Here is a 20,020-nt window from a genome sequence, read left to right as displayed (position 1 = left end):
CAGCAGTTTTTGCTGTAACTTGTCCAAAGACGTTTATGGAAAATGCATGCTTTTGTCTCGACCCCTGCTTGACAGATCACCCCAAAACTTTCCAGTAAGGAGCTGAAATTATTTTTTGGAACGTTTTGTGAAGATTTGTAAAATGGAGCCAAAATTATTAGCAAACCAAAAAACGCTCTTCATATGGAAAAGCAGACCTAAATATATCTAGTGGTGACTGCCACTAGGAAATAAATATACACAAGCATACTTATTTATTTAGCTGCAATGAATCACAAACCATGCAGTGTCCTTTTTCATGATCCATGTTTCAAGTGTTGATCTGTGTAACAGTACACAAAAGGAAATAAGCGAGGAAATTAATCATTTCCGATTGGTCCCCCCCCTTCAAATATGTTTACGCAGCCTCCTGTATCAGTTTGGCACGTACCACCATTTTTCCTGTGACAAAGTCCCGAAAATGAGGATTTCTATATTACTTCAAGGAACTAAGTGGATACAAATGCAACCAATATAGAATAGGCTGTCATAACTCAACAATTTTGTAATCATTCTGATTGGGATTAAAGTATGAATGAAGGATCTACTTCTCAGAGGATGGCTAAGAAAGCTGTACTTCAGAACGGATGCCTATTTCCTCAAAAAGTGTTCTCTCAAACAGTGTGTCATTCAGATTAATAGTGGCCTAAGCTCAAAATACATCTGTATATTAGGGTCGGGCATTCGCTTTTACATATTCTGAATCAAGAAAGGATTATGACTTTTTGCCACGTTAAGCACCACACATGCTTCTAACCCAAGGATCCATATATTTTATTTGGATGCCTAAGCAAGGCACACAAACGCATAACTGAATGATCACAGAAGCACAGTTTTCGAACGCATTGTTTTTCTACGATGGACGAAGTACACTGCTACACATCATGTCTGAACAGACGGTGTGCCTGACAAGAATATATGGACAATCGTGTTTCTAACTGATAATTCAATTATGTTATCATTCTGATTTATTTAGCGGTATGAACATTATTCCAAACAGTACATACTTGTTACTATGCTTAGGTATTAATTTAGCTGTGATAAATGTTTCCAGCTCAGTTAGCAAACAAGGTCAACTTAATGAGGTCCCCGGAGTCACAATCGGCCCAAGGAGAGGGGCCACGCAGCCCCCCCCTCCCATTTTATTAACTGGCCGGGAATTGGGTCCATGGGGCCGAAATCAGACCCCCCTCCCCTTTTAGTTATTGGTTGGCCCGGGGTGATGGGGTCCCCAGGGCATAAAATGCCTAGCGAAGGAGGCTCTGTGCCCCTCTCCCAGGTTGCCTATATATGCGGAGTGGCCCACTGGTCCTGGTCACAGGCCAGCCCTACAGATGACCCCACACCAAGCACCGCCAAAGGCCATGCGCAGCACAAGGTGGCTTCCTACGAGGGTTCCTATGAGGGTTGTATTAATGTAATGTAATTTAATATTAGCTAACATAAAAAAAACTCTAGAAATTCATTGACAAAAACAAAGGTTACAGGGACGCTATAGTTAGGTTCAGAATTTATATGCACAAAACCATAGAAATGCAGGTGAAATTTAGGAAAATTTCACAACTAGTACGCCACTCACTTCAGCTGTTGTCCTGTTTTGGGGTGATACGTCAAGCGGGGGCCGAGAAAAAGGTGTGTCCCAAAATGTGTTTTCTCCCATGCAATTTCCCACAGGGGTTTTAGACACAACTACAGCCAGACCCGCTGGACGGAAGTACACCAAATTTGGCAGAAAGATCGCTCTTGGTCCAGAAAACATGCTTTTTGTAATTTGGTGTAAATCAGTTCAGTAGTTTCGGAGCTATTAAAGGAAAAATACATTTAAATATCTAGGGATGCTGATCCACCATGGTGGATTCGCGGATCCTCACGCCAAAGCAAGGCTCCGATTGGCTGGCTAGATATCTTAGTAACTGATGTGCCACCAGTGAACAGAGGATGAACCACTGTCAAATATTTTGAGCTTATTTGAACAGTGTTTAAGAATTACTATTCTTTCATATAAAGTGCAGAATCTGCACTTATTCTTCTTTTACTTTAGTTTGTATTTGAAAGGATTTTAGTGTGAAAATATTTTCATTAATTTTCCCAAAAGTACGTGTTTGACTACATCCTTCAATGTCCTCTAGTTAATACATCGCTCAGCTGTGCTGCCATCTACCTGTGAAATACCCTTTGTTACAGCCACCACTGAGTGCCTGTTTAAAATGTCTGCTTTAAAAACTAATGCAGTGAATTTAGCAAAAAAGTTAACCATATCATAACAATACTACATTAAACTTGGTTCTATACAATGAAGCACAACTGCTGAACATCATAACATACTGAGATATACCTAGGATATTATGAATCCAGACACAAGAATAGAGCTATAAAATGTAAAAGACTGGCACAAGAGATTCCAATGGCACAGAACTATCTCAGAGTGGTAGGGTTGATAGACACTGGAGTAATGTTAGAGATAGGGTGAGAAGTGAGGGCGGCAGAGAGAAGAGAAGTGACAATACAACTACAGAGTGGAAGGCTGGATGCATTTAAGTAAATCTTAGAGGGAGAGTTGAGGTATATTCTGCCTTTGGCAAACATTACTCTCAGTACCCCAGAGTCTAAGACTATTGATTTGTTCACTGTTCTTGGTCTACTCTCATATGCACCCATGAAAGTGGTGATAAAGGCATACATGGCTCCATTATTTCCAGCCATCATCACAGTTCTCGCTATTACAGCTGGAGCCACTTCATCACTGGGGCTGCCAGGGCTCTCCTTGTATTCAAATGTGCGCCCAATAAGACCATCTACTAGGATGGTATGGAGGCAATTTGGTCGTGTTGACTGTGATTCTCAATTGGTCTAAGAGCTGAATGGCTTGGTTTATCTTGGAATGGCATTCTTGGATTAAGTTTCCCTTGTTCAACCAGCCATCTAAATAAGGAGAAACACTGTCTTAGTTGCAGCCATCACACCTAGCAATTTCATGAAGACTCAGGGAGACATACATTAATTTCAGCTAGTTTTACTTGAGGGTTTCCGTCCTGTTGTTGGTTGCTTCCTCGTTGTGGCCTCCCTCTGGTAACTGTGCCCCCTCCGTCCCGTATTTTGCGTTTTTTTTTGTTTTGCAGCTTGCTTGAAGGACAGAAGTGTGCATTGTTAAAAGGTGTCATTTGTGTAAAGGGCTGCCCTGCGCCGACAGACTGCAGACGGGAAAGTCAGAGCACTGATTGCGATGGATCTATGTATTCACAGAGGGGGTCGTGAGACTCGCTTCTTGATATCTGCTAAACTAGGCATCAAGCCGATTAAATACAATGGCACAGCCCTTCTTAAGGAATAAACAGATCTCACTCTCCCGTGAGCTGGGTATTTATACTAAGAATTTGATGCTAAATAGAATTGGATTTTGGTTCTTTGAGTTGCAGTTACGTGCAGATTGTACAGTATTTTACAGTCCTTTACTGCAGAACATTTATTTTCTTCTGTGCTCTACAGAAGGGGTTTGATGTTGGCTTATTTAACAATAGCATTGCCCACTGTGCAGCCACACTTCAAAGTGAGTTAGTAGATTTAAAAACAGGTGTTCCTGTTTTCCAACACGGTAGCATGTTTTGTGATCGACCGGAAGGCACACGTTCTCTGAAGCAGGCGCTGAACCAACTGAGATCTCCTGTTAGAAACCTCATACAGGCCAGGCTACCTGTGCCGAGGTCCCTCTATTTGTGTTAGGCACCTGCTCCACGGTCGAACTCTTTTTTAAGACAGGTATCATAAAGTGAATCACTTCTGTGGTCTTGTGTAATTTGCTCACATGGAAAGCACAGTGAAACAAAAGTCTGCCCAGTAGTGCAAGCATTCTTACCCTGCTCACCAGCAAACACCTAGGACACACAGAGGTAGCTGATTTTCAGACTCCTGCATTCATTGCTCTGCACTCTTTGTGGTGTTTAACAAGTATACAACATTTTATCTATGTGATGGCAACTTAGGTGAGCTTGACATTTCCATATTGAGAGTGGCGTGATTTTACAAAAGCCAGCTCCTCAGCTGTGAACTGCTGATGGAAAGAAGTCCCGCAAGCCTGGGTCAGATTCAATACAGTTATCTTCAAAAACAGAGTCCTTTCCTGCCAAGAAGCCATGGTCCATGAGCAAGCATAACACCAAAACCTACTGACGACTACGTTAACTCGGTTTCAGACCAGTGGTTTACATATCTCAAGATGCAGGTGGGATCAACGGGTGACAGAAAGTAGACATATCTTAGAGTGAAGGACTGTGGGCTCAATCCACGACTTGAACAAAATCTCATATTTTACATGACCACATGGCAGCACTGACTGGGTTACTATCTGAATACCTATTACAGCACTGCCATAGCTGTGTGTGGTGTGCGATTTATAAGTCTCCTACACGGTTAGCGCATACCACTTTGCATTCTGGCTCTTGTAGTTTAAATGTCTTCATTCAAAGTACAGGACTGCGAGTACCAGAATGTAAATGATGCGAGATAAAAACGCAAGGAGCTGTGGACTGGCACCATGTCACTAGGGTTATTTAGAGTCAGCCTTCCTTCTCAACCAAACTCCAAGCATGCTGGGACGTGTAGTTTCAGCTTACGATTATAAGAATGAACCTTCACTGTGCACAGAATGATAAGTTCAGTTGACTGAAAAACAAGGACTACTGGAAGTCATGCTCGTGAAAACGAGCCAGTTGACAGTTAATGCAATTCTGTCCGTGTCTCATGTGACAGGGTGTGCTCTTTAGTAAACAGCTGCATTATGAACCGATTGAACTATGGTCTCACATGCCTGCAGCAACTGCATTAACCATCAGAGCTACCTTAATGTATGGCTAAAGTCTGGCTGCCAGATGGCATGATGTCACCCAGCAGGTAGTGCTCCTGTAGTGAGCTTTCATTTAACAAACCAGTGCATTCCGGGAGTTTTATTCTTGGTTCATTCCAGTTGAGCCAATTGAACTAACACACCTGAAAACATGAAATTGAAAGAAAAAAACATGGTAACACATTGACTCGTGGATATTATGTCACCGTGATAGCATGTTTTCAGAACTGAGTTTTCATTTAAAAAAGCCAGTGCATTCCGACAGCTGTCCTGTTGAGATATTTCAAAGAAACTATTCAGTTAATAAACCTGTTGGCAATAATTTGCCAAATGAAAGGAAACAAAAAGCTTCTGAAAGAGATCGTTCTAGGTGGCATACACAGAGGAATACGTGTCTGGAAGTTTCATTTGTAACAGGTGCTTTCGATAATATTTCAGAGATCTTAATGTAACCTGCTGTGTAGGTTTGAATCCTGGCATCGAAACCCAACCTTTTATCCTCGTGAATTCAATAAAAGCACTTTAATTTCAATAGCAACCCCATGCCTTTATACACAAACAAACAATTATTTTTGTGGGGTAAGGGTGGAAACTATACAAATTATTAAAACATAGGCTTAACTTCTTCCAAGCTGGTGCAGAGTGAAAGCGAATTCTATGGAAAATAATTCAGGCCTTGGCGAGCATTTCCCTTTAAATTCTGATACTTATGGTTTTTTTTACATTATTTTCAGAGTTTCTTGAGTGGAAAGTATTCGAAAAATAAATCATGCTAATTATAATGACAGAATGTACTGCATTCGGAGGACAGCGGAGCTACCTTAATATATGTTTGCATTTCCTCCAGTATTACTATTTTTCCGTTTCAAAGCAATGCTTTACGAATCAGCATTGCCACAGCACTGGCGCTTGTATTAGAAAAGTGGGACCTATTGGTTTTGCCACTGCTTGTTGGACTTGTAATCTATCCATACTAGATAAGGTGCATAAACAAACACAGCAATATACTGCAAAGTGGTTTGAAAATCGATTTGATTCTCTGGATTTTATTTATTTTCAGTGAAGTATCCAAACATTAAGTCACACAAGAGAGTCCTTTTTGTTAGTAAATTCTAGGGAGTGGAACTTCCAAAAGAAAATAGTTACTTACATGTAACTAAAGTTCTTCAGCATTGGCATCTTTCATAGTTTCAACTTGCTTGACTCACTCCTGCTAAGTGAGCCAGGAATAACATCCACAAGTAGTACAAAAATTCATTGGGAAAAATAAACAACTTTATCAGTACACTCACTTCATTAGAAAAAAACAGGACTTCAGATAATGAAGTGAGAGTGCAACGAACTTCCTTATCCCAAGATGATTTCTTATTTCAAGGTTTCTATGGTACTAGTGTGAAAGGATACAAACAGAAAAGCCTCTTATTGTGCGAGGATCACAAGTGAGTCTATAAAAGATACCACTGCAGCAGAACTGGAATTACAGGCAAGTAATTTGCTTCTTCTCCAGCACTGGATCTTTCACGGATTCAGATGCTTGAAAAAGAACATCATGCAATATTCAGTATACTATACATATCCATTGCAAACAACATTACAGCAACATTATTCAATTTATTATACATGTGTGAGTAGATACAGAAACAAGAAGCTTGCCTTAACTAAAAGATGGTGCTAAACTGCTGGACAGATGGCTGATTCTCTAGAAGTCTGCATCCAAGTGTTTTGTTAATGTGTGGTGAGACTGCCACGGTGCAACCCTATAGGTATGCAATAGAGAAACTTCCACACAAAAGGTAGATGAGCCATCAGCCCCCCTCTTGACTTTGCTGTTAACACTTTGGATGAGAGGAAGTTGTGGAAAGGTGTAACCAAAGTACTTGAACTATGAGATTGAAAGTACATCATCGCTCGACCTCAGATGGCAGTTCCTGCTGGGGAGGTACTGGTATTTCTTGTTCAGTGGTGTCGCAAACAGATCTAATGCTGGGTCACACCATTATCGGAAGGATATGATTGTCAGATCCTAATTTAGTTCCCACGTGTGGTAAATACTCATTGTTCTACTGAGGGCATCTGAACATTTGGAGATGTCTCCTGGCAGGTATTCCTTGCTCAGATTCATTCTGTGCACTATCACCCAATCCTAAAGGAGTTGTGCTGCCCCTGACAATGTGTCACCCCGCTTGTGGATGTACTGTCCATCCTTACTATTACTGGCGAATCTTCATCTTATGTAACCCCGAGCCCCTGAACATTAATGAAAAGGCCTTTCTGGTTCGACCGCTGGCTCCTTACTACTTTTTCACGAAAGTACAATCCACAGCTTTCTTGGGATGTATTCACTGTCAATACAGATTGATTCAGCTGATGTTAAAAGTGAAAGCCTTATTTTAGGGTTTCTTTGATTCACCCACCATGTCAAGGTTTCATGGATTCTGTACTTTACTCAACAGTCGTTGACAGATCCAGACAGACACCTGGATCCTTTGGGCATCTAATTTCTCTTGCACAGGCTGCGTTCACAACCTTCAACATGAAATCAATGGAATGCTGGAGGTATTCATGCACACTTTTTAAATATGCTTGGCACCAACTTGATGCCAAAGGACACCACGTAAAATTAGTAGTTGCGGCCAGCTACTTCAAATCTTAGGTACTGTTGATGCTTGTGGTGAATGGTTATAAGGAATCAGGCATCCTGTCATTGAAAAACTTTCTGTAGGGTTTCTATTGTGAAAGTGTTTTCTCATATGTGTTTGTTTGCTGACGATCTAGAATGAGGCACATTTTTCCCAGCTGCTTCTTCCACAGGAAAACTCTTAAGTATAACAGTTTTCAACAATGGGAGCTGATAAAGGTTTCTAAGGCTTCTCTGTGAAGCATGGACAGTATCCCTGATTACAAAAGCTGAGACTGGAAGTGGGTGGTCTTCCACAGTGGAAACTGAAAAAGCATCTGACAAAACTCAAGAAAATACCCATTCCCTGCCAGATCCAAAAGCACTGATACTGATCGGATGTAATGTCTTACTATTGAAAACGAAAGGCAGAGATTGCCCCACCCATCAGACCTGGGGGAACAGGTACTGGATGCAGCCAAGGTCAGATGGAAGTCACTTCAGGAGAAGAATCATGTTGTGAGCCTTGGCCAGAGGACTTCATCGGTTGCTGTCTGGAATAAGGAGTTTGGGCTGATGAAGGAGCATAGTACTACTCCCTGTAGTATGGGGTCTGTGGAGCTTGCTGCTGTGGTGGGCAATATGGCCGGGTAGCTGCCTCTATGGCATGACTAATCCCCTTGCTCTATGAAACAGCACCTGCAATAGATACTGACGCACTCCCACAGAATGACCGATGCCACTGCCTGCTTCCGAAAAGATGTTCACCTTCAAATTGCATATCTTGAACACTGTCTAAGAACCACGGCTGACGTAGGTCTACAACCAGAGTCAGCCCAAACTATGAGCCCATCAACTTTGGCAGTTGAGGCCTTTTCCATCTCTCAAAGAATAACCAGAGCTGCTCCTTTCGGAATGTACAGAAGATGTTTGACATACAGGATCATGTCCGCCCACATCTGGCCATCCCAGTAGCCAGCTATAACCAGGGAGGTGGCAGTTTTAATGGATGCAGAAGCACAATAGAAGCTCTTGTACCAAAATTGTCAATTTTTCATCTTCCTTATGTGGAGAACCTGTCCTAGAACTGTGCTGTGTGGCTTATTTACCATATAACCCACCTTTGGTTGCCAAGTGAAGCATACAGGTGTGTTATCAGGGGCCCTGTACTTTGTATCAAGTCCGGGTATATGGCTGACACAGAGGGGGGGGGCTTTGGTAGAATTTTCATTCCATCTTTCTAAATGCAGTCTATTATAGGAACCGATTAGCCTAATTACCTGAATGCATCTTTGAGATAGATAAAGAGATCTGTCTCAATGTCTGTTACGGTTACACAAAATCCCTCTGATACTCTCCCTATAAAAGACTAAAAGGAGGGGGGATGCCATCAGACGAGGAGTCTGCATGCACCAGTTGCAGATGTTACACAGTTCCATTCGTGTTTTTCAATCTCTGGATGCCCATATCACTGTCGTCTGAGAAATCTGTTGCTATATGTGAGCACTGACTCACCGGTGGAGGTGGTTTTGGGGGGTGGGAGGGGAGGGTGGTGAAGAGTCCCAGGAAAGAATGAACTGTCCGAGGAGTTTGTGGTGGAGCTGGCTGTAATGGCACCTACTGAGGATGATGCAGAATTGGCTGTGATGCTTTGTCCAGGTGTTTTGGTACTGGTGGAAAGCAACAATAGTAGCCTTGCATTGTTTTATAGAGGTCATTAATAATAAGAGTAACAGGTACCCTTGAGGATTGGTGGAGCCAGACAATAGGACATAATTTGGCAAATGTTGATCATTATGAGGATGGCAGCAGGTCCCAGTGGCATTCCTTTTCTTCATGATAGTACCCTTTATGTTTTTTCCTCATATCCTCCTCATCAATTCTTGCACTTAACATGCTTCTGCGTTGTTCTGGTGGCTACTTTGAAGAATCCTTCAGTCTGTAACTCTCCTTCAGTATCTAAAATGTCTGAAGGCAAGTGTTGCAGGACTTTCCCTGGTTGAGTACCTTCAGGAGCCATGGTGTGTTTTACAGGAGCTGGAGAGAAAGACACTGATTGTTTTTGTGGTGTCAAAAACGATAGTGTCTTCGACTGTGGTACCCTCAACAGTTGGCCTCCATTTGACCTAGGCTTTGTGGTCACTGATGTTGTTGCTGGAGGTGATGATGTTATTGTCAACTGCAATGCCAGATTCAGTCGATGGTGAAGGAGACAATGTGTTAAGCAGCATAAAAGTAACTTGAATGTAGACAGGTTGGAGACTGATGCTCACAATGGTCATGGCAGATTCTGATGTAAATATTTTCCTTTTTATGTGACTCGAAATATAACACTGGAAGCATAGCTTCCTGTCAGAGTTTTATGAGGCCTTATAAGGACGTTCTCCTAACTCAGATTGAGTACTCCTGTCAAAATACGCCTTGCGGGGTTGCAATACCCCCTCAAGACACCCCTTAGGTGGTCACTATGAATAGATTATTTGAGAGATTAAGCCAAGTCACAAGTGTTCTCCTTTTGGAGCCACCGAAGTAGTCAACCTTTCCAGTTATTCAAGGTTTTAGCCAAAATCATTTGGCAAAGTTTAAACTACTTGGGATTGTGGTGTGGCATCACGCGTGGGGGGGCATCCTCATACAGCTTTTTCTTACCACAGATGCTGAAGGCTCTAGAAGAACAAGTAACTCATCTATGGTAACGTTCTTTATGATGAATACTCTAATTACAATTCTTCATATGTAGAATACCCCAAGGCACGAGACTAGATCTGGTTGGTGCTCAAACAATTGCTCTGGCCTCATCAGACTTTGCACTAGCCTCACACCACCCCTGGAAGGTACGGCATGGAGTTGCACACCTGCACCAGCTCTGCAGGCTGATGTCAGTTTACTTTGAATTCTTCTGCATACACAGACATGAATCAACAGTGACAGATTGGAGATTACAAAGAGCTGAATTTAACTTGGGACCTTTTTAAGAGCTACCAGAGTCCAGTCAAAGAGTTGGACGAAGGAAGAGCACTGATACATCTGCGGATAAATATGAGTATTTACCAAAATGCGCATTGTTCTTTTGGTGGCTGCTTCGTGCCACATATTTTCAATTTCTAGAATAAATACCAAATTAGAAACACTAAAAAAGTGGAGCGGCCGAGGAGTGGGCTCACATCACGAACATGGCCCAATTTGCATACTAGACTGTTTCAAAGTTAACTGACAGATCGAAAATATAATTTCATAATCAAGACATAAAAACAGACATCAGACACACATGATATAAAGGCAGTAAAAAGTGGTCAAGGTAAATAGATAAAACCCAGCAATTTCCACAAATAAGGGAATAAAACATTTAAAAATGATAAAAGTTGCCAGAAAGCCTATTTAAGTGGTCCCAGTACACTTAAAATATTTAAGACTGAGCTAATAAATAGTGTAATCAGCCAAGATGCGCAGAGGATACAGCTAGCACAGTTATATTCAAGGAATTGATTTTGCACATCCTAAGGGCATGTATTTGATTTGTTAGGCCCAAAAGGCAACATAGCTGTACAATCCACCTAGCTCTGGGTTCAGCATATTTTCGGGAAAAAACAACAAATGTTCTGTTTCATTCAGGAGCACCGAGTGCGGCCAGTCTTTACAGGGTCCCACAATTAAGTGGGAACAGCAATTGGTAGGGTCTTGTACCTGAACTGTAAGAACAGAGAATGAGCATGCGAAAGTCAAACATAATTTAAAGATTCCTCAGCCTTTACCACAGATTTGTGCTGTAAAAAAAAGTCTTGTGAGTCTACTTTTGTGGCTAGACAATTCATTCTGGGATGCAACTCTCTCCCCATCTCCTCATCGTGGAACATTCTGAGGCCCTCGGACTGCACTTGAATCTGATTCAAACAGGAACTCAGGCAGTAAGAGTGCAAAGGAAAAAACCTAAGCATCAACCTCCAAGGTTGGAAGTTCAATTATCTTGTAGGCAGACATGGACTTCGTGGCCCAACATTGGCTCTGAATCTAAATCGATAGCAAAACAGGACCAGGAGTGGGCGCCACTGCAGACTAGGTCAGAGTCAGAATGGTTAGGACCGTTGTGGCCACCAATGCCTGTGAAGCATGGACTGGCACGAGCAGGAAGGTGGGAGGAGGCCCAGTGGGCTAAGCTGGCACTGGTGTAAGTCCCACTGGCAGACACACAACACAGGGCCCCCAAGGTGGTCTAGAGGAGACCTGCATCACCTTAAAAATCTGCGGCATGACTTCCTTGAAGGTATCTAATTTCTGCAGGGTCGATGATGCAAGGGGAAACTCGAGGGTCAGGGACATCCTTGGGATGGGCTCTGAGTCAGACGAGAACTGCTGAGTTGAATGTTTGCAGTGTTGACTGTGCAGCTACTCTCCTGCACAGGAGTGGCAAGACAGAGATGAGATCCATTTGGTTTTCTTGTGGTATGGCGCAACTTGGATTTTGACTTACCTGGTGATTTGCTGCTTGAACGGGAGGTGGTGCATATACCTATGCACTGGGACCCTGGGACCTATAGGAAGAGCTGATCAGTGTGATCTGCTCTGCTTTTTAGGTTCTGCAAAAGCATTTTGTTTTCTGCTCGCTGATTACCTTTGGGGACATAAGGGAGCATTTGTTGCATGTCTTCAAGTCATGATAGAAGCCTAGACACCGCAGGAAAACACCATGCAGATCCATGACTGACATCTGCTTCCTGCAATCGCAGATTAGCGTAAAGCCCGTGGTCTTAGGGGTGACATTTCCTTGGCACACTGTTGAATTTTGATATATATTTTGTTGTTGGTAAGGCAGACACCAGCGCCCAAGGGCTGCGCTTATATGTTTGTCCACCAAGAGACACTCTCACAGCTCGACTGGCCACCAAGTGACACCCTTACAGGAATCTATCAGACAATTTAGTTCAGCTGGCCAATCCCCAGCAAAAGTACAAAGGATTTAAGGAAGATGGCTATATTTTAAAAACCTCACCATAGTAAGTTCACAATCACACTTAAGACCCATCTGTTTATGGATCATAGTTCACTGTGCTATTCCTTGAACACTATTTCTTTTTTTGGCTCATTTCCTGTCTCACCCTTCTTAATCTTGGTCCTGCTGTAAAAGCTTGATTTAGACAAGTATATCTTCCCGAAAACTAGCAGATGCTAGACGAACTGGACTGCTAACTGCGTAGGATGGTCTGAGCAGGGTAGGAAGGTGCCCATAAGCACTGCACAGACAACTGCAAACCCCTTAGTTGCTTAACGTCTTGTTACAGACTATGTCCAGGCTTTCCTGCACATGCACTTAGAGGAAATAACTTTCTTCTGTGTATTATTTCAGGGTAACAGCAGCAGGTGTTTTGCCTTTTGTCAGGGTGCTAAAGACTGTTCTCTACGACTAACCTTTTAAAGCATTTTCATTTCAAGTGTGTTAAGCATGTACTTTTTACAACTTTGCAGTAATGAGGTGAAATTACCCCACACCATCCCTTAATAAACGTTCTCTCTTTGTAACGATTCCTGCATTACTTTTGTTCTATCTGAACTGTTAATCCATTATTTTTTATTTTAATATACCATTACATATGTGGTGTACAAGGGACCCATTTAGGACACAAAAATACAAAACGTAGTTTAACATGCAGAAAATCTTCAAATTCATATTATGTAATAGAATGGCACTTACGAGAAGATTCTGGATATTACCTCATGCTGTGAAAATAGCACAAACTACCAAAAATAATACCAAAAGGCACTTACTCTTCAGATCGGTGGATAAAGATATTATGCAGTGTCATTTGTTGCAGCGAAAACACATGGATTATTATTCGATGTAGAATATCACTAGTTTCTGTAAAAAATGTGTCGAACCCCCAGCACTTATCCTGATCAGCTTCAAGAATGTTTGCAAGAACTGGTGTCAGTAAATTCTGCAAGCCCCTAGAACACAGGAAGAAGGAAAAGCAAACAGTTACTTTGAAAGAATGCAGAATGTTAGCTGATACCATATGTTTTCAAACACCTAAACAGAGGTACTATGTTGGATGTCAATGTGCTTAGTAAAATAAATTATCATTTTGATATCCCTGTTTCAATGGTGATGAATCCATATATCCTCGACTGCTAAGGTTTACTCCTCAGGCCGAACTGCTCTGTACCAGTCAGATGAGGACTGAACTCCTAATACTGTCTAGTTCGAGTGTTACATGACTATGCTGATGACTTCCTCACAAAGTTGGTCTTGCTTTGTACATCAAAGTACAAACATTTTAGGGTCAATCCCTGCACTCCCAATGCTCGAATGTCAAGGACTGCCTATCTCTCTCCTATTGCCTTGAGATGAGACTTACTTCAGAAAATTCTAAAAAGACACAATGACTTATCTCTTCTGTCTAGTATGTATCTTAGACCATGACCTCAGATATGATTAATGTGAATCACTTTATTTTTTAATTTTGTAATTACATATTTATTACAATTTGTCTCCTATGAACATTAACCAAAGTATAGCATGAATGCATGAAATAGAAATTATGTAACTGTTATTTAAAACGTAAGAAATTATCTAAAATAGATGAATACTGATTTGACATAAAAGGGATCAACTATCAGTATTACGTATTTGATTAAAGATACATAAAACATATCCTTACACAACTCTAACCTACTAACAACAATCTATCAAAGGTCCAAATTAAAATGACCCAACCATCATACCTAAAAAAATCTAATTCCAGTTATCTCCTATTGATGCCCTTAACATAAAAAGGAACCACAAGGTGCATTTTTTGATGGTCATCAATCCTCAGAAGCATTTCAGTTCTCTTTCAAAACAGCCTGGATATGATGACTAATATTAAGAGGAATATTATTATGAGGACATTAATGCCACGGTGTGCAATGTCTGAACAGTTGACTGTTTTATATGTTACGGATAAAGCTAAGTCAATGTTATGGTGTCAAAGGACTTTGCAAACTATGGCAACAATAACTACAAAGCAGCATATATAAAGAAACAACAATGTTTTCAGGTTCTTCCTACAGAAAAGTGGTGTGACATGCACCGAAGAATTGAAAAGACAAAGTTCCAAACAAGTTTTGCAGAAACCGAAAAGAACAAGTTGACAGTTCTACATTTCTGAAAAGTAAGCATCAGTAGATTTGCTTTAGTACACTAGCAAGAGAAAGTGACCAGGATAGCGAAAATGAGGGAATGGGAAAGTAAGACCCAAAAAATGTGGTATATCTGGGTATCAGACAGAATTTTGAACAATGCTACTTCAGATCATGGAAGTCTACTAAAGGTCCGCAATACAGAATGACATTCAAGTGTTTTGCTGAAAATAAGCACATAAATGGTACAAGGAAGATGCTGCAAGTGCCTCAGAGACAGTCAGGGATGCAAAACACAACATTTTTCAAAATCAAATTGAGAACAATGGAAGGGAAAGTCCAGAAAGTGATTAACTGGTGTAACATCTCCAGTAAAAAAAAAAAAAAACTGACAGGTCCAGACCCAGAAATAATTCTGAAGTTCCAAATAGGGGCAACTATCAAAAAGGAAACATTGGGTGTTGCCAAGCAGCATCTTGCAAAATTACCACTGGCAAGCTTTCTCGCTGCAAAGAAGCAAGTTGCAGCTGTAGAACCTCGCCCAGAGATCTGAGGATGCCTGGCTTCATCAAGAATTTAGCCCTGTCCAAAGTCACCGCTGGAGTTCCCATTGGCATCCTATAGTGCTTAAGAGGCCCACTGGTTCAAATGAGCAAAGAGTTCAGAAAACATGACCTCAATAAATGCAGATGGCATTCTGCTGATGGTAGGAATTCCTTCACTCCAATTCACATTCCCTAGAATGTGGGACAATATGAAAGAATACTGCACTCATTCCGGTTTAGAATCAAATAGCACACGTTGGCATTCCCACTAGATAAACGTGACAACAAAAGAAAGGGTTTGATACTTATGTATAGCAATAACCAAGTGTAGATTGGGTTCTTGCCACAAATCTAGAAGTATCTCAGACTACATTTAGGGAAGGCATGAAGCATTAGCAATAGAAGAGTTCCCTGGTTTATAAACTGAACACTGAACCCCACAGGTACAGTCTGAATACTAAGCAACCTAACAGCAAGTCAAAGATTTGTATTCTAAACCAAATTAGTACGCTCTTAAGGCTTTAGACACACAAGCTACTATGTGTGCCTGACCATTAGAACCGACAATGAATCATATCTAACAAACAAAGTGGAGGGGGAACAAATGCTCCCAAATGGACCGGAACAGTTATACAAGCATTGAAGTCCGCACTGTGCTGAACATGTTGGGAAGAAGGGGAGGATTATGAGGGTGACTGGTTTATGGACAGGAGATGCGCTAAAATGCGTTATAGCAATTCTAGTGTTTTAAAAGATCTAGGGAAAATCCTTTAGGTATCTATAAGCGAGGCTTGCCCTAGCAAAATGACTGAAAAACACTGAGATTCCAGGATGGATTGCTGATGCAAGTGAGGGGGAGAAACTGGCACTTAAAGTACCTGCGGGGATATACAGAATATTGACAGCAACACAGCAAATATCCTAGTAAGGCTCAGCAAGAAGTGGTAAAGGTGGTATGGACACTTTCTGAAAAAGAACAGAATGAAGCATTACCTTGTCTTAGACAGTATGCAATTCAGGAAAGTTTAAAATGCTGATTAATCTGCATGGGATATAACATTCAAGACCAAAATTTATAAAACTGGGTTGGTATGAAAACCAACCAAGAATTGCTCTCAGTAACACTGGGATGGCACCTAAATGAATAATTGAAACTGTGGCACACCAACACCTTAACATATAGACATACATATTCTAAGACAGGTCTTTGGCAGGCCAAAGCATACTTCTGAATTTCACTCTTTACTCACCATTATCATAGCTCTTGTTCGTACACATTTTAAAATTGTTCTTAAAAGATATATTTTTCAACTTTATGTCTAAATGACCAATCTCAATGCATGGTTTGGAAGATAAGAGATATATGAATGTCAGAATGAATGTACATAGAATTGAGAAAAGTAGTTGCTGTTTTATTCAGATCTATTTAAACATTGCAGACCACTCCTAGCTATCAATATTCCCAAGATGACATCTGCTGTAGCATTATCTAAATATTGATGATCACTAGTTCTAGCTCACACTATGCTCATACATGACAAACTGCAATAGGTGCAAGCTGCAACCAAACAATAATGCTTTTTAGATTTAAAGTTTTATTTGTATTCCTACACATTTTTTCATAATAAAATAGAACGCACTAATTGGAGATACTGCAGAAATTGTGGGAAAAAGTCACGATGTATGGAAATACTACACTGCAATCACACAAAATGAATTCAATCTCAATAAGTCATCTGCCTGGTAACATTTCTTTTATTACCTTTCAGTAAATAGGTATCACGTATTTCTTGGGAAAGAACCAGACACTCATTTGTTTAAGCATAATCATAAATAATGTGCACCCTTAACATGGCACGAACACGTATGACCAATATTGCAAGTGCAGCTGTTGATAAGGATGTGATGCAATGGAAAGTTAATGTGTGAAAGCGAATGAGCAACATATCTGAGTGGTCAATTCTTGACATTCACAAAAGCGCAAGGACAGCTAGGTCCGGCACAGGGGCAATTTTTAAAAAACAATCCACATTTAATTACCACCCTCAACCTTCTCTCATACAGGTCCCGAACCACAATATACATCACAGAGCCAAATATTTTTATCCTACTCATATCTGCACACTCTTCTCTCTCTCTTCCTATCCATTCATACTCGTCCATCTTTTCATACCAACATTCTGCCACTAGCTTATCTCGCAATCCAGTCTAACCACTAATTTTATAGCACTCCTGGAGCTTAGCTCTCTCCCAACACTAAACCCAGTGATGTCACCAATTGGTCTACTGAAGCAATTGGATGAACCATGCGATGGATCACCTGTCATGCTAGAGCTGAAACCTCAACAACAACTTAAACTATAGCCGACAGTACAATGGGTACGTAAAGTCATGCAAAACCTATTTGTGTATCACCTACCATGGCAATGCACTAGTATCAATCAAAGACATTTGCAACAGACATACTTACGGATAGGCAGTAAAGGAACCCTACACAAATTGCAAATAATGAGGCAAATATCTTTCCCTTTGCAGGAAGGCCAACCTTGACAGTACTTAAACAACCACAAACCTAAACCCTACAAAATCATAACCACTACCTATCATGAATGCTGATCAAACAAGATCCCTAAGCAAAAATAAAAAACATGTGTACACCCTAATAGCAGATCCAAGCTGAAACCTGGCTTGACAAAGATGAGGGTGCTGCATGACACAATAACTTACGGACATCTAACCTTCTTCAGAAATCAACTTTATACGATGACTGGCATAGGACTAGCAGTGGTAAAAAAAAAACCTGCAAAACGACACTGCTTACACTCAATATCACAGATTTAACTGTCTTGAAATGCAAATCAATGCTAGTCCTAAGCCCCCCCCTTCAGCGACGATCTTGGCCTATTTTTATCTAATATATTGAAGAACCCTTTCACAATGCTACTTTTGCACAAGTCTTTCTGGACTCAACACCTGCCACTATTGTGGATCACAAGAACAGGTGTATACTAGGGGAGCACAACTTCTGGTTTGGCAAACAAGCACAATGCCACACCTCCACTCATCTCTGAAGCACTAAAGTACTTGCCCTCCACTAACTGGTCACTGCTCACATCCATTAGGCGTGCGACACCCTTAGGACTACAACTGCATCAATACATTTTACATCAATCACTGAAACATTCTCACTACAGGAGCAATCATAACATCATTCTTTTCTCAATGAGCCTTCCCATGGCAAGCTAATCTTACGAAGTCTCTAATATAATGATATTTACTAGACCCTGGGAATGTGACTTGGTGGTAATTTGCTCAGTCATTCTTGCTTTGGGTTGTGACTGCAAAAACCTTGTTTTCTCCTTGAGGCTGCCGCCATTAGTCCTTTTTTATTATCACTGACATACCTTCTTCTATCCTCATACTGGGGGTAGGGCTGTTCATCAGGCATAATTTTGGAGATTTCAGTTGCATTTTATTCTCTTATAACGTGCAAGCCTTCTTTTTGCTACATAAATGGTGTTGCAGTGCAAACATGCAGAAGGCATGCTGAAAAAAAGCCCTTTTGTGCCCAGATCATGCCCAAGTGCCAGAATCTTTCTCTTAACAATTTTACTATCCCAATGGATATTAATTTCCAATTCGAGGCAATAGACTATCATTATTTATCATGTATCATTATTAACAGACTCACTGAAAGTTTTATGTCTGCCCCAAATGGTTTCTTCTCCTACCCCTAATGTGGGTCCTTTATTTGAACCCATCTTTGCTTATACTAACAGCAAGATTACTATAACTTTGCCACTTCCTCTCTTGTGCTCAGACCATTTAGGCATTACTTTTTCATATTATTTTCCCCTCACTCTCGGTCTTCAGCAACCCAACAGACCACATACACCAGAATGGCCTAGTCTAGGGTAACTCATAATTCATTTCCAGAGCCCTGTCCTGGCTCTCCTCGGTAGTCTCATATTATAAAGACCCTTCTGCTATAACACTGGCAGCAGAACCTTATTATTGGATTTCCTGTGCCTTAGTTCAACCTGCTTCCTTTAGAACCTTTAGCTGAAGTAGGAAATCCCTTTCTGGCTTGTGGTTCTCAGAACAGGTTAGAGGAGTTAGAAAAAAACGTAAAAATCCTGAGGGAGTGTGGAGAAAAACCATTACAAAAAATTAAAAAATTACTGCTTTGAATTTTCTAAAAGACTGGCGTATGTTTATCTGGCATTCCCATACCTTATACTTCACATCTAAAACTGAACTGGCTAAAAATTTAGCTAAGGAAAAAGTTTTGATTGTTAAACTTACGTTTAGGCTGAAAAACAGGTAATATGACTGTTAATGCCCCTCAGATGCTTTGTAACAACTTTGACATTCAACCTTTTCTGGATTCTGCTAGCACATAGCTTCTTTCAAGAAAAAAATCTAGTCCTCCTTGTCACACCTTTGCTTCTATCACATCTCAGGCAAGCTCTTCCTTATGGTCTTCTACCAAATCTGGGTCACCGCTATATCCTTTGTCACCTCAAAATCTGTCATTAAGGCTCAGAATTAATCACACTGGTGCTGTGTGATTTGCTTAACCTCTCTCTTTTCTCCAGAGGTTCCAGCTAACTGAAAATATGCTAGTGTGCTCCCCCTGCTTATGAGCCAAGGCTCTGATCCCAAAGCCGTTAGCAGGCATCACCCTCTTTCCCTGTAGCCCCTTCCTGCTAAGATCCTAGAAAGGGAGGACAATATCCAACTTTCTTCTTTTGCAGAAAGTCATTCTCTCCTGACGCCTCTCAGTCAGGCTTTAGACCTTTACACAGCACTGAGGGAGTGACACCTGCTGTGAAGGATGATCTTCTTATCCTCTTAGATCAAAGA

At 41.0% G+C, this 20,020-nt stretch overlaps 1 protein-coding gene across 1 annotated transcript in view; it reads right to left on the bottom strand.

Moving 5' to 3' along the window:
* The window catches only part of TBK1 (TANK binding kinase 1), a 394,952-nt gene that overhangs the window by 225,474 nt on the left and 149,458 nt on the right, over positions 1-20,020 (bottom strand). The window contains exon 8 of the mRNA XM_069229127.1: positions 13,257-13,436. Coding sequence (XP_069085228.1) covers positions 13,257-13,436 — 180 coding nt within the window. The remainder of the gene's footprint in view (positions 1-13,256; positions 13,437-20,020) is intronic.

This window comes from Pleurodeles waltl, chromosome 4_1, assembly GCF_031143425.1.
Source record: "Pleurodeles waltl isolate 20211129_DDA chromosome 4_1, aPleWal1.hap1.20221129, whole genome shotgun sequence".
NCBI lineage: Eukaryota > Metazoa > Chordata > Amphibia > Caudata > Salamandridae > Pleurodeles > Pleurodeles waltl.
This window is presented reverse-complemented; position numbering and strand designations above follow the sequence as displayed.